This window comes from Rattus rattus, chromosome 16, assembly GCF_011064425.1.
Source record: "Rattus rattus isolate New Zealand chromosome 16, Rrattus_CSIRO_v1, whole genome shotgun sequence".
Classification (NCBI taxonomy): Eukaryota; Metazoa; Chordata; class Mammalia; order Rodentia; family Muridae; genus Rattus; species Rattus rattus.
Window position 1 is genome coordinate 40,119,428 of NC_046169.1, and position 12,902 is coordinate 40,132,329.

General features: G+C 53.2%; 1 protein-coding gene and 1 long non-coding RNA gene across 2 annotated transcripts in view; one reads left to right on the forward strand and one right to left on the reverse strand.

Annotated features, from left to right (window-relative positions):
- The window catches only part of Coro1c (coronin 1C), a 71,605-nt gene extending 62,840 nt beyond the window's left edge, over positions 1–8,765 (forward strand). The window contains exons 4-11 of the mRNA XM_032886457.1: positions 75–204; positions 1,701–1,882; positions 2,757–2,876; positions 3,681–3,785; positions 4,673–4,818; positions 6,302–6,359; positions 7,030–7,275; positions 8,160–8,765. Of these exons, the coding sequence (XP_032742348.1) occupies positions 75–204; positions 1,701–1,882; positions 2,757–2,876; positions 3,681–3,785; positions 4,673–4,818; positions 6,302–6,359; positions 7,030–7,275; positions 8,160–8,279 (1,107 nt within the window). The 3' untranslated portion in view covers positions 8,280–8,765. The remainder of the gene's footprint in view (positions 1–74; positions 205–1,700; positions 1,883–2,756; positions 2,877–3,680; positions 3,786–4,672; positions 4,819–6,301; positions 6,360–7,029; positions 7,276–8,159) is intronic.
- LOC116885222 lies at positions 8,705–10,187 on the reverse strand. Its single transcript, XR_004385996.1, has 2 exons — positions 8,888–10,187; positions 8,705–8,779 (listed from the first exon to the last, which is right to left on the reverse strand). It is a non-coding gene; the product is annotated as an uncharacterized LOC116885222 (long non-coding RNA).
- Positions 10,188–12,902: the final 2,715 nt, after the last annotated feature.

Here is a 12,902-nt window from a genome sequence, read left to right on the forward strand (position 1 = left end):
AACAACCATAGTGATCTGGGAGTCAGAGTTGACCGGCAGCATTCAGACTGGTAATCTCCTTCCTGTTCCAACAGGTTTGGCAGATCCCGGAAAATGGACTGACCCTTTCCCTGACTGAACCTGTGGTGATTTTAGAAGGTCACTCAAAAAGAGTTGGCATCGTGGCCTGGCATCCGACGGCCCGCAATGTGCTTCTCAGTGCAGGTAGGAGCCCGAGGTTGCCTTGCCCTTGCCTTGTGATGGGCAGCGACTGGTGGGACTCCGCCTAAGCCCCCAGGAGCTGTGGCGGGCTCTAAATGCCTCAGTTTCTACACTTGATGTGTGTGCTCTGTGGCCTTTCCACACGCCATGTTGTCCTCTCCCGCAATGTGGATAACATGCCATGGTGTCCTCTCCTGAGGTGTGGGTAACATGCCATGGTGTCCTCTCCCGAGGTGTGGGTAACGACCCCACACTGCCCTCTGCTGGCAAGGTTTCACTTAACAGCTCAGCTCCCAGCTCTGGACACTGATACCCTTCTGAATTTTCTGTTAAACTGCTCCCCAGTGAACCCTGGCACCCTCCATCTCTACTTGGCACTTCTCATGACCTGATTTCCAAGATTTGTTCATTCATTCCTTTCCCTCCCTCCCTTTCTTTTCCCTAAAAGCAACGGATGTGGTGGTGTAGTAAGGTTAAGGCTAGCCTGCTGGGACGTGACTCATTCATGAAGTGCTTCAGAACCTTGTTAGGGAGCCCGTGCTGGGCAGTGCTGTTATCCCAGTGCCAGGGAAACAGAAAGAAAGGCAGCTCCCTGGGTCGGAATGACAGGCCAGTGAGAGAGAGATTACCTCAAAAAAGACTCATGCTAACCTCTGGCCTTCACACAGTGGGGCCACCCACGTGCATGCGCACGCACATACACTCCCATGTAGGAATACAGAAAACAGTAAGGTCAGCTTTTGGGGTACTAGAAATAAGGTGTTCCTTGGTTATAGGTATTTGTCAGAGCTTACCCTAGATATATGTAATGACGTTGTGAATTACACCTTAATAATACTGGTTCATTTTGTTTTAACATGGTGTTGCAGTTGGCCAGATTAGTTTTTTTTTTTTTTTCTTTTCTTTTTTTCAGAGCTGGGGACCAAACCCAGGGCCTTGCGCTTGCTAGGCAAGTGCTCTACCACTAAGCCAAATCCCCAACCCTCAGATTAGTTTTTAACTAAGGCCAGGGTCTGTTTGTGGTGGGTGAGGTTAGGAATGTAATGCCAGGCGTCTCCTGATGTGAAAGGCCTGTTTACAGGAGACATCGTAAGGTGCCAACTTAGGCACTGTGACCACCCCTGAGCCCTTCTGATGATCTCGAGAACATGGTCAGGGGCAGGGCAGCCAGCTGAGGGACAGCTTGTCGGGAGGGACCTGCTATAGCTCACTCTTTTCCTGTTCTCCCATGCAAGCAGAGGAGACTGACCACCTGGCTCCATTAGTCCAGCTGACCCCCAAAACGAGACTTCTGCTCTTCTGCGCTGTTGGGTTGACAGAGGGTCTCCCGGGGCTGCTTAATAGTGTTCTTTAACAGAGAATGTGTCACTCTGCCTAGTAGGTAGGGCCTCTGATCGCCAGCACCTTCCTTCCCCTGCCCCGTGCCCCTGTGGGGCTGCGGCTTTCTTGGGCATGCTGCGTGGGCCTCTCTCACCCTGTGACTGATCTGCTTGGCGCAGGCTGTGATAATGCCATTATCATCTGGAACGTGGGGACAGGGGAGGCCCTCATCAACTTGGACGACATGCATTCAGACATGATTTACAACGTGAGCTGGAGCCGCAACGGCAGTCTCATCTGCACAGCGTCCAAAGACAAGAAAGTGAGGGTCATCGATCCCAGGAGACAGGAGATCGTAGCGGTGAGTGTCCTCAGCACTCAGCCCTGGTGGCCGATCTGTAACCTTCCCCGGGCTCTGAAGACTGCCACACTGTCCTTGTGGAGTGAGTGCATCAGCTGAGCGGGGAGGTGGCTGCCCGAGTCTCTTGTCTCTCTAGTCATGTCCAGCCTTAGCTCAGCTCTGTCCCTTCATGGTGGCCTTAGTCAGAATAGCCCTGGCTGGCCCTGGAGCACAGACATGCACTGGCCTCTGCCTCCCCGGTGTAGGGACTAAAGGTGTGCATGGGCAGCAGTGCCTTTCAGCAGCTTAGAGCGCCGTAAGCTTTGCAGACCTGGGTGAGCTCACTCAGACTGTCTGGGGTCTGCGCTGACTGCACCCCAGTTGATGCCCACCTGACCCAAGAACACTATCCAGGTGCCCTGCAGACCTGCAGGAGGCCCTGCTGTTGGCTTAGAGACAAGCGCTGTCTGTCCACCGAGCATCTTCCAAGGGTGGGTGCTCGGGCATGCTCACTAACTGGAAAGGCTGGGAGCAGCTGTCCGTATGTCCTGTGACGCTGGAGAGCCTGTAGCTGTCCCCAGCCTGCGGCTCACATGTATGGCAGAGCCCTTGCTTGTGCTTAGTGACTGCAGTGTGTGGGGGGGCAGCAGCAGAACATGGTGGGAGCCGGCTCCTCCGTCTGATGCTGGGGCGTGGATGTGACCAGACCACTTAGTGATGCTACTTTCCCTCAAGGCACCATGGCCTCAGGGTCCTGCCCAGGACAACTCAGGCTGGGCCTGCAAGGGGTGGGTAGGGAGTTTGGGGTGGTGGGGGCAGGGGTGTCTCAGCATGGACTTCCCACTCACCTTTCCACAGTGTAGTGAAATCTGTGTCTGCTCCCCCTCCTTCCCAGGAAAAGGAGAAAGCACACGAAGGAGCCAGGCCCATGCGCGCCATCTTCCTGGCTGACGGCAATGTCTTCACTACTGGTTTTAGCCGTATGAGCGAGCGGCAGTTGGCACTCTGGAACCCAGTAAGCCAGTTCTCTCCCTTTCCGATTCTGTCAGCTTGAGTGGGGCTTTGGGCTAGCACGGGGTCACGGGCTTCTCGGTGTGATTCGCTAAGCTCTTGCCGTCTTAAGTTAGCAGGAGGGTCTCATCTTAGGAATGCACTTGTGGAGCTCCCAGGGTTTCCACTGATGCTGAGATCTGGGACATAAGATTTGTGTGACTCATGAGGACGGAGCACACAGTCCTCCTGAGGGAAGTGTTCAGAATGGGCATATGCACTTTACGCTCCCTGAGCTGCATGAGGCATGTGAGAAGGAAGTGGTCCACAGTGCCACCTGCTGGGGTGTGAGATGGATTGGCTTCTCTGTTCTGTAACTTTGTCTCCGTGTATTAATCTTGTAATAAGAAGGGGGCTGGAGAGATGGCTCAGGGGCCAAGAACATTGCTATAGCAACTGTCACCTACCGTACTGTCCGTCACAGCTCCAGCTCCAGGGGATCGGATGCCCTCTTCTGTCCCTGCAGGAAACTGCACTCCTACACAAATGGTTGGCCTGGAACTCCCACGTTGTCCTTTAAAAACCAAAATCTTTTTTCAAAAAGAAAACAGCTCAAAGGAGAAAGGGTTTTCGTGTGGACCCATACTGATGTCTGTGTTGATGGCCCATGCTTGTCAGGGAGTTTGATTTGCAGTGTTTACATGTGTGAGGTCACCCATGTTGTTCAGACTTTAGGTTCTGCTGGGAAATGAGGCACTTATAAGAATTTGTCTTATTTTAAAAGTGTACATGCATGTGCGTTTATGTGTGTTTTTTAACTTGTTTTCAGAAAAACATGCAGGAACCAATTGCTCTTCATGAAATGGACACTAGCAATGGGGTGCTGCTCCCTTTCTACGACCCGGACACCAGCATCATTTACTTATGTGGGAAGGTAAGGAGCGTGTGTCTGACATTAGATCAGTGTAGGAGGGCGGGGCTCATCCCTCAGGACCTGGAAGCTAGGCAGTGTAACTAACACGTCTAATGCTTTGTAAAGTGTGAGTGCGTGTGTGCACGCGTGCATGCATGTGGGTGTGGGTGTGCGCATGTGTGTGCGTGTGCATGTTCACGCGTGCTCATCCTCTTTCAGACCAGGTTTCTGGCATTGGGTAGCTTGCCAAAAATAGCTGACCACTGTAAACATGATGATTACAAGTTTTTGCTTTGTTTTTCATCTGTCTGTCTATCTATCTATCTAGCTAACTAGCTAGCTAGCTATCAGTGTGCTCTGCTGCATGTACACCCCCCATGCCAGAGGAGCGCATCAGATCCCACTACAGATGGTCATGAGCCACCATGTGGTTGCTGGGAATTGAACTCAGGACCTCTGGAAGAGGTCCATCTCTCCAGCCCTTACCGTGGGGTTTTACACACTGCACTGAGAGCCTTTGGTGCTGTCCAGAGTAGAGGAAGCTGCTAAAACACTGATGCTTCTTCTAGAGAGACCCTGTGTTCATCTTCCCTGGTTGTCTGTTGTTGCTGTGGCCAGGGATTGAGGCCTGGGATGGGCAGCTGCTTCTTGGCTTTTGAAGCCAGTGCTCAGGACAGTCGTGGGCCACTCATATCCTTGCCCTGTTCCTGAGCTGGTTTCTAGGCCCAGGAGCCTTCTACAGGAAGTGCTGGGGAAACAACAGCTTATAATTCAGGCGAAAGTGTTTGGAGAGAGAGCAGTGGGCAGCCACTGAAGTTAGAGTTCCATGAGTTCTGGGTGGTGTGAGTACTGCCCACTTAAACGAAATGTCTCCTCTAACACGGGCCCTGACTCATCTCGGTCCTCAGGGTGACAGCAGTATCCGCTACTTTGAAATCACGGATGAGTCCCCATACGTGCACTACCTCAACACCTTCAGCAGCAAGGAGCCTCAGCGAGGGATGGGCTACATGCCCAAGCGGGGGCTTGACGTCAACAAGTGTGAGATCGCCAGGTAAAGAATCGAACCCCCCCCCCAGGTGTCTAGATGTCAGCACACAACAGGTCAGTGTGTGTTTGCGGTTGACTGTAGCTTGCGACCTGTCCTTGCAGTGGAGCACGGCAGCTGCACAGCACGCCTCAGTGGCCTTCGTGCTGAGTCTGTAGGCTGTGTTCCCTGGAAGGCAAGGGAGCAAGAGCCTTGCTATAAAATGTAATGCGGTGGTGGGTGTCCCCCTGCCAAGGTGTCCCCTGAGAGAGCACGCCATGCCACAGACCTGGTATAAAGGAGGTTTATTTGGAAGGGGTTAAGGCAGACAGGCAGGAACAGAGCTGTGAGGGCAGAGAGGGACAGAAAGGAGGGGAGCGAGGCCAGCGGGGAGCGTGTGGGGTTGGATGGTTGGATGGATGGATGGATGGATGGATGGATGGATGGATGGATGGATAGATAGATAGATTAGAGTAGATAGATAGATAGATAGATAGATAGATAGATAGATAGATAGATAGAAAGAAAGAAAGAAGTTCTGCGTGGATGGCTCAGTCAGTAAAGCTCGGGTCTTACAAGCATAGGTTGAGCTCAGGTCTGCAGAACAGAACCCCTAACTAGTTATACACTGCAGTGCACACAGTGGTCCCAGCCAGCCTGGTTTGTGTGGCAGTGTCCCAGGCCACTGTGGGACCTTGTCTGGGACAAAAGGTAGAAGGCAGGGGTTGGGGATTTAGCTCAGTGGTAGAGCGCTTGCCTAGCGCAAGGCCCTGGGTTGGGTCCCCAGCTCGAAAAAAAAAAAAAAAAGAAGAAGGGGGCTGGGGATTTAGCTCAGTGGTAGAGCGCTTCGTTAGGAAGCGCAAGGCCCTGGGTTCGGTCCCCAGCTCCAAAAAAAAGAACCAAAAAAAAAAAAGAAGAAGAAAAAGAAAATAAAAGTAGAAGGCAGGGCCAGCAGGATGGCTCAGTGGGTAGTCATTTGGCACACAGACCTGAGGTCTGGAGTTGGGTCCTAGGGACTCTAAAGTAGAATAGGGGAGCTGACTCCATCGTTGTCCTCTGACCTGCACAAGCAGAAGTGGCAGTAAGTTGTAAAAAAGGACAAGAAGGCGAAAGGTGCCTGCAGACCAGCCCCGGCAGTTGTCCTCTGAGTTCACGTGTGTGCCAAGCATGCAGTGCCTGAGCTGGCAGGGCCCAGGGGCTGCCTCCTGTGAGGTGTGTGCTCTCCTGTGTGGGGACACAGCGAGTCACTGAGGCGTGGCTGTGCCTTCCCCCATACCCGGCACTTGCCGTTGCTGCAGCCATCTCTCAGGCTTCTCATGCTTGCTGCCCCGGCTGCGTGGACAGCTGTCTGCGTCCTCTGGAATGGGAGCACCAAGCCGCTCAGCCTGCAGCAGCAGCAGCTGAGGTGGTCAGTGGAGAGAGATGCGCTTCAGGGCCCACAGTCATTGCAGCCTCTGGGCTGTCACTCACTGCTTCTCTCTGCAACTTTGCCTTTGTTTCTCCTTTGAAGATTCTTCAAGCTTCACGAGAGAAAGTGTGAACCTATTATCATGACGGTCCCCAGGAAGGTAAGTGCCGGGGTTTTGGTTCTGGTTTGAGTGTGTGTGGGTGTTAGCCTGCATGTGTTCTACCTGCTGCTTGAGAAAGTCAGAAGTGTCCTGGAACCAGGAGCGCCATGAGGTGCTGGGAATCAGACCCAGGTCCACTGCAGGACAGCAAGTGTGTGTAACCACTGAGCTGCCTATCTTACTTAGGGCTTCTGTCACTGTGACGAGACCTCATGAGGTTTACCATGGTCAGATCACCTCACTGCTGAGCCCACTGCCAGGGCAGGAACCTGGGGCAGGGGCTGAGGTAGTGAATGGGCAGGGACTGCCTTCTCCTCAGTCCACCTGCCCAGGGCTGGCCCCACCCACAGTGGGCTGTACCTTCTTACATCAATCACCAGTCAAGAAAATGCACCTGCAGGCCAGTCTGTTACCTGGGAGTGTTTTCCCACTGAGGCTCCCTCTTCCAAATGCCGCTAGTTTGTGTAGAGTTAACAGCCAGCAGCTCCTCAGCTCCCCAGCTCTGAAGAACTCAGATCACCGTGCATGTGTGATGTGCCTGCCTCTTCCCCGCCATTCCAGCTGTAGGAGACAGTGAAGGCCGGGGACGCTTACCCTGCATACACGCAGCACTGGACTGGGACCTCAGCCTTTCTTCTTGCTTACCACATATTCCCCAAATGCCTTACAGTCTGACCTCTTCCAAGATGACCTGTACCCTGACACAGCGGGGCCAGAAGCAGCACTTGAGGCGGAGGAGTGGTTTGAGGGGAAAAACGCAGACCCCATCCTCATCTCTTTGAAGCATGGGTACATTCCAGGCAAGAACAGGGATCTCAAGGTCGTCAAGAAGAACATTCTAGACAGCAAGCCAGCTGCAAACAAGAAGAGTGATCTCATCTGTGCCCCTAAGAAGACCACAGACACAGCCAGTGTGGTAAGGCGTGTGCTGGGCCTGGGCTGGGCCTGGGCCCCCATCCTCTGGAGACAACCCCCACCCCCACTCCCACCCCAGTTGCTTGCTCCCCAACCTCCCCAGAGTGTGGTCCAGGGCGGTGCTCAGCACTGGGCGACTGTGGTGTGCTAGGCCAGCCAGCGCTGGCTTTTGTAATGCTACTGTGCTGTCTGAGAGTGGTCAGGACCGAAGCTGGGCTTTCTTAAGTGCCTTTTCCCAGCAAAACATCACGGGTCACAGAAACCAGGAAGTGGGTGTTCCTGGAGAAGGAGGTGACATGAGACGGTGTTACACAATGCCCTATTGACCACGTGAGGCTAGCAGTACCTTGGCTAGAGCTTGGGTTCTGGGCATCCTACCACCAGAGGGCACTGCTGCCTCGGGAAAGAATGGGTGGAGGGTTGTGGAGAACCTAGCAGAGCAATGGCTGAAGTGCCTTAGGCCACAACTGAGAGACCAGCATCTACCTTGGTGCTGTAAGGTTTCCAATGAGTAAGTTTAAGTGAGAGACACTGGGCCCTCATCAGCATCCGATCCGGGCAGAGCTGCTCCGACAGGAAGCAGGGTGAGTGGGCTGTAGGCCTGGGTGCATCCAGGCCTGCCCTGGCCTGGCTCTGGAGTGGAGGCTCTGCCCAGTAGGTGCAGGTAGAGGACTGGGAGCCAGCTGAGGCACTGTGTTTTCTTCGTGAGCTCTTGTCTGTCTAGAAACCTCCATGGTGCCTCAGGAAGACCCGGTGTCCTAGGGAACACAGCTCTGTCCCGAGAGTGCGAGAGGGAGGCACTGAGTCTCCACTCTGCTATCAGAATTAACAATGGGATGCACTTCCCTAATGCCGTCTGGTCACCTTGTTCTGCTTGTTTCTTAGCAAAACGAAGCCAAGCTGGATGAGATTTTAAAAGAGATCAAATCCATAAAGGACACAATCTGCAATCAAGATGAGCGCATTTCAAAGCTAGAGCAGCAGCTGGCCAAGATGGCTGCCTGAGGTCGCCACCCCCACAGCCGGCAGGGCAGCTGCTCACTGGCGTGCTCCAAGGGAGGGCAGAAGGGAGACACTGCCATTTGGAGACATTCCATTTCAGATCTGTCAGCCAGCGATAGGCCACATTCCAGTAAGAACTCCATTCCTCTCCCAAATTTCCGAAAACACGGAAGCCGAGCTTTTCACGGGAGCTGTTGGTGTTTGGCAGGTCTGGTGACTTGCTGAGCTTCACCGCGTCGGAAATGCCGGGTACTCTGAATCTTAGAAAGCAACCCTCCCCACCCAGCGTCCCCCCCACCCAGCGTCCCCCACCTGACCAGCCCGAGGCCGCCTCTGCCTGCCTCTTCCTTTCTAACATTGCCAAACCGGAAGTCGCTCTTCTCCTTTGTATTTTGCTACTTTGCAGTATTCGTGTGTGTGTTTTTTTTTTTTCCTCAATTCAAAAGGGACAGCACTGTGTACGTTTATAACTAAATGAAGATGAGATGATTATTTTGTATAAACTCACGAGAGGTTGGGGATTTAGCTCAGTGGTAGAGCGCTTGCCTAGGAAGCGCAAGGCCCTGGGTTCGGTCCCCAGCTCCGGAAAAAAAGAACCAAAAAAAAAAAACCTCACGAGAACAATCAGCACAGCCACACAGGGCTGGCTCACAGCACAAAACCTGGGCGTCTAAGCCTGTCCATAGGAAGACTTGAGAAATCACGTGGACCCACACACTGCCCTCATCCTGATGAGTCTTCGATCAAAAGTTCATGCCCCCTCCCCCCGCCTCTCTTTACTACAAGTTGGGTGGTTGCACAGACAGGACTCAGCTCCTTGATTGACGCTGTGCCTCGGTGATTATACTCTAACCCAAACGAGCTTGCGTCTCTGCAGTTTTGTTCTCCACAGACGGTTGCCCCGTCCCTTCCAGCAGTGTGGGTCACTTCCGGGCTGTTTTGGACAAGGGCACCCAAGGCGAGCAGATATCCGTGTGTTGAGAGTCCTTGTCCACCAAGGTAGCTCACCTGGCCCTTGGGTCTAGTATGGGGCTTGAACCCAGGCACTTTGTACACAGCCTCTGCCCCAGGCGCCATTTCCCTTGCTCTGGTCTTCCCTCCCTCCTATGCTGCCTCCTGTCTCAGGCTCTTGAATGTTACAGCCGAGGGAAAGGTCCAGAACAGAGTAGAGAGGGACGTTCAGAGAGGGCCGTGGCTGGTCACGCACAGGCCCCTCTGTGTCAGAGTGCTCCCGACTGGAGCACAGCAGTTCCCTGGCCGTGGCTGGTCGAGGGCAGCTGGAGCCCAGCCCTAGCTCACAGTCTTACGTTGCCTGTCTGTGACAGCAGGCAACCCGGGCAGTGATCATGAAAGGCAGGCCTTGGCAGGCGTTGGTGCCAGTGTGGGCACAGTGCTGGCACAGCAGTGCACAGGTCATCAGGACGGAGGCAGAGCAGCAGCACGTGCAGCGCATGCTCAGAGCCTGCACTGACTGAGCTCTGTCGTAAGAGAAGCTCTGAGAAGACCTAGGTGGGTCGCAGGCTCCGTGGGTTTGTGTCCATCTTGTGTTTTAGTGTTGGGTGGTGAGACGTAGAGAAGACTGGGAACACTGGCGTTGTCTGCATGCAGGGAGTGCTGAGGACCTGTGTCAAGATTCACAAATGTTCTGGGGTCAGTTGAATTAATTAGGTAAACAATTGTAGAGGCTGGTGATGCAGCCAGAGGCGATGTGGTTCAGAGAGGAAGGCGTGACTGTAGGTGTGCCAGGCTGAGTAGGCACCTGACACGCTGTGGTGGCTTCTGTTTCCCTGTTTTGTCTTAAAGCCGTGGCACCGGAGGAGGGCAGTGAACTGCTCCTACGCCCACTCTTATAGAGTGGCCATAGTGTTCTGTCAAACACTCGCTTCCGTTTTCAGAGATAAAAGACATTGATTACAACCGTGTGCTGTGCTTCTTTCCCGACTCCCTCAGCTGTCTCTGAGCAGCCACACCCCTGCTGGACACAGGCGCCCTGCGCTGCAAGGAAGGTGTTCAAGAGACACCGGTGCTGTGGTCTGGATTCTCACACACAGAGCTGCTGGGCAGACCCCGCCTCCAGCCTTGTGGGCCAGTGTAACCTGAAGCCAAGCCCACCTTCTGGTCTCTGACCTAGTTTGGGGGAAGGACAGTAATCCCACTGGGAGTGAGACACCCAAGCTGGCCACTTGGCCTTCTGCAGGGACACCATAGCCAGTGTGGGGAGCTCCCTGGATTTTGTTTTTCTTTTAAGACAGGGTATCATGTAGGCCAGGCTGGCCCCTAATGTGGTGAGATCTTGTGACCTCAATCTCCCGAGTGTCTGGATTTCATGCCTGCTTTACGTGGTGCGGGGGATCCAGGACCTCTACCCATGTTCAGCAAGCACTTTACATACTGAGCCACATCCTCAGACAGACTTGGGGTTTGTTTTCCTTCCTGTTGTTTAAGACAAGGTCTCAGAGCCCAGAGCGATGCATACCTGTAAGCCCAGCACTCAGAGCAGAGGCAGGGCCAGCCTGATCTAAATAGTGAGTTCCAGGACAGCCCGGACTACTTAGACCCTGTCTCAAAAAGATTGTTAAAAAAAAAAAAAAGACGAGGTACAGTTACCACAGGCCGTCTTTGACCTTGCTCTGTGGCTGTAGATAGCCTTGAGCCTCCTGCCTCTGTGTCCTGAGTGACAGGGTTGGGCGGTGCTCTCACAGCAGCGTTTTCAGGGGACGGGAAACCTTGGCTGTGCTTTCACTTAGCAGGTCCTCCGTGTCCTGATTGTACCTTTCGACTTCCCCTTTTCTGTTACCCCATCTCCCGATGACACTTCAGTTTTCATGCAGGAGAAACCCCCTTGTTTACCTCCCTTGGTACTTAAGATGAGCAAGAACCGGAAGGCCCTCCCCAGGTTCCTTCCTCCCGAGAAGGCGGGCAGCCGCTGGGTCACAGGCCAGGCAGGGGAGGGAAGTTGGCGGGCCTCTCTGAGGACCCCAGCTGTGGGGAGAGGCCTGGTGGTCTGTTTACGACTGACCCATTGTCTGATTTTGGCCACCTTGACTCTTTGCCAGACCTAACAGCATCTTGTGTCGTCCCCAGACAGCGGACCAGACGCTGTCTAGAGAGAACTTACTTTTTTAAGGTCACTTCCCTCCCTGTACTTAGTGCTCCGTGTCCTGTCCAGAAACACTTTTTGTTGGGTCTTAGAATCTTAACTCTGAGTGGCCCTTTCTCCTCCCAGCGCAGTAAACAGTCCTGTCATTGTCACTGGATCATGGACACAAGTCGTAGTCAAGGGCACACTTTTCATTGGTGTATGGGGGGAGGTTATATGTTGCCCCTATAGGCTACTGTTAGGAGTCACCTGTGCACAATGACAGTGCCTTTCTGGAAGGCAGGCTCACAGCTGGGGCCAAACTTAACTGTTTGTAGTTTCTTAGACTTCCCACGTGAAAGCTTCTCTCCGACACACCAGTGAGACATGAGGTTGAGGATTAAGAACTGTCCCCACAGTTCCTGGTCACACTCCCATAACACCCAGTGGCTACTTAGTCATTTCAGAAAGGCACGGAGTTAGAAACGTTAGAAAAATAATAAGTTACAGCTGGGGCTGGAGGCAGTACACAGCAGATAGGATTATCTGCTGTCACCCACATTAGGTGGCCTGGTGCTGGGCAATCTGCTGTTCCCATCTGTCCTTCAAAGGCACCAGCACCCGTGCGCGGACTGATGTACACATCACAAATACACATAAAGATAAATCTTTTAAAAATGGAGAGTAAGGTACAGTTGCTACTGTACGTGTATATAACTGGCTGGATGTGGTGGCGTACACCGAAATCCCAGCACTCTGGAAGAATCAGAGTTCAAGGCCAGCCTGGTCTACACAGAGAAACCTTGTCTTGAAAAACCAAAAAAGCTAAAATAACGACAGGTTGGTGGGTTTTGATGTGTTTTGAGCAAAGGTCTCGCTCTATGGCTTTGCCTGGCACAGAACTCACTCTGTGGACCAGGCTGGCCTTGAACTCTCAAAGATCCACCTGCCTCTGCCTTCCCAGGTGCGAGTACCCTGTTGGTAGTTACAATTTAAAGTATCAGGCAGAAACCCAGAGGAAGACTTTAGCGAAAAGAATCGTGAAATTCAAATCCCAGTGTCCATGGAACACACTGGGGCAGGACAGCCGACTCAGCAGCTGAGGGTGCGTATTGCCAGTGCAGAGGAACCAAGTGTAATTCCCAGCACCCACATCGGGAATCCAATGCCCACTCCTGGCCCCTTTGAGCACCCAAACTTTGCTGCACACACCCACAGAATGCATGTTATTTGAACACGCCATACATTTCAGCCATTTTACTGAGTGCTGGGAGACCTGCGTGATAGAGACTGCTTTGCTACAATGTAAAACCCTGCTGTCATTGTTTGCAAAACCAGCTCAGGGAGGAAAGGGCTGGTTCGGTTTCAACAGCTTATGCATCATCCAGGGTAGGAACTGAAGGCAGCAGGAACCTATTGGTGAGGGTCTGTCAGGGTGCAGAAGCTCACAGACTGTGGTCCAGCCAGCCCAGCAATGGCTGTCACCTGAGGGAAAGCCCAAGAATCCAATAGCTGTGGTATGAGTGAGGCTGGATGTCTCAGCTGGT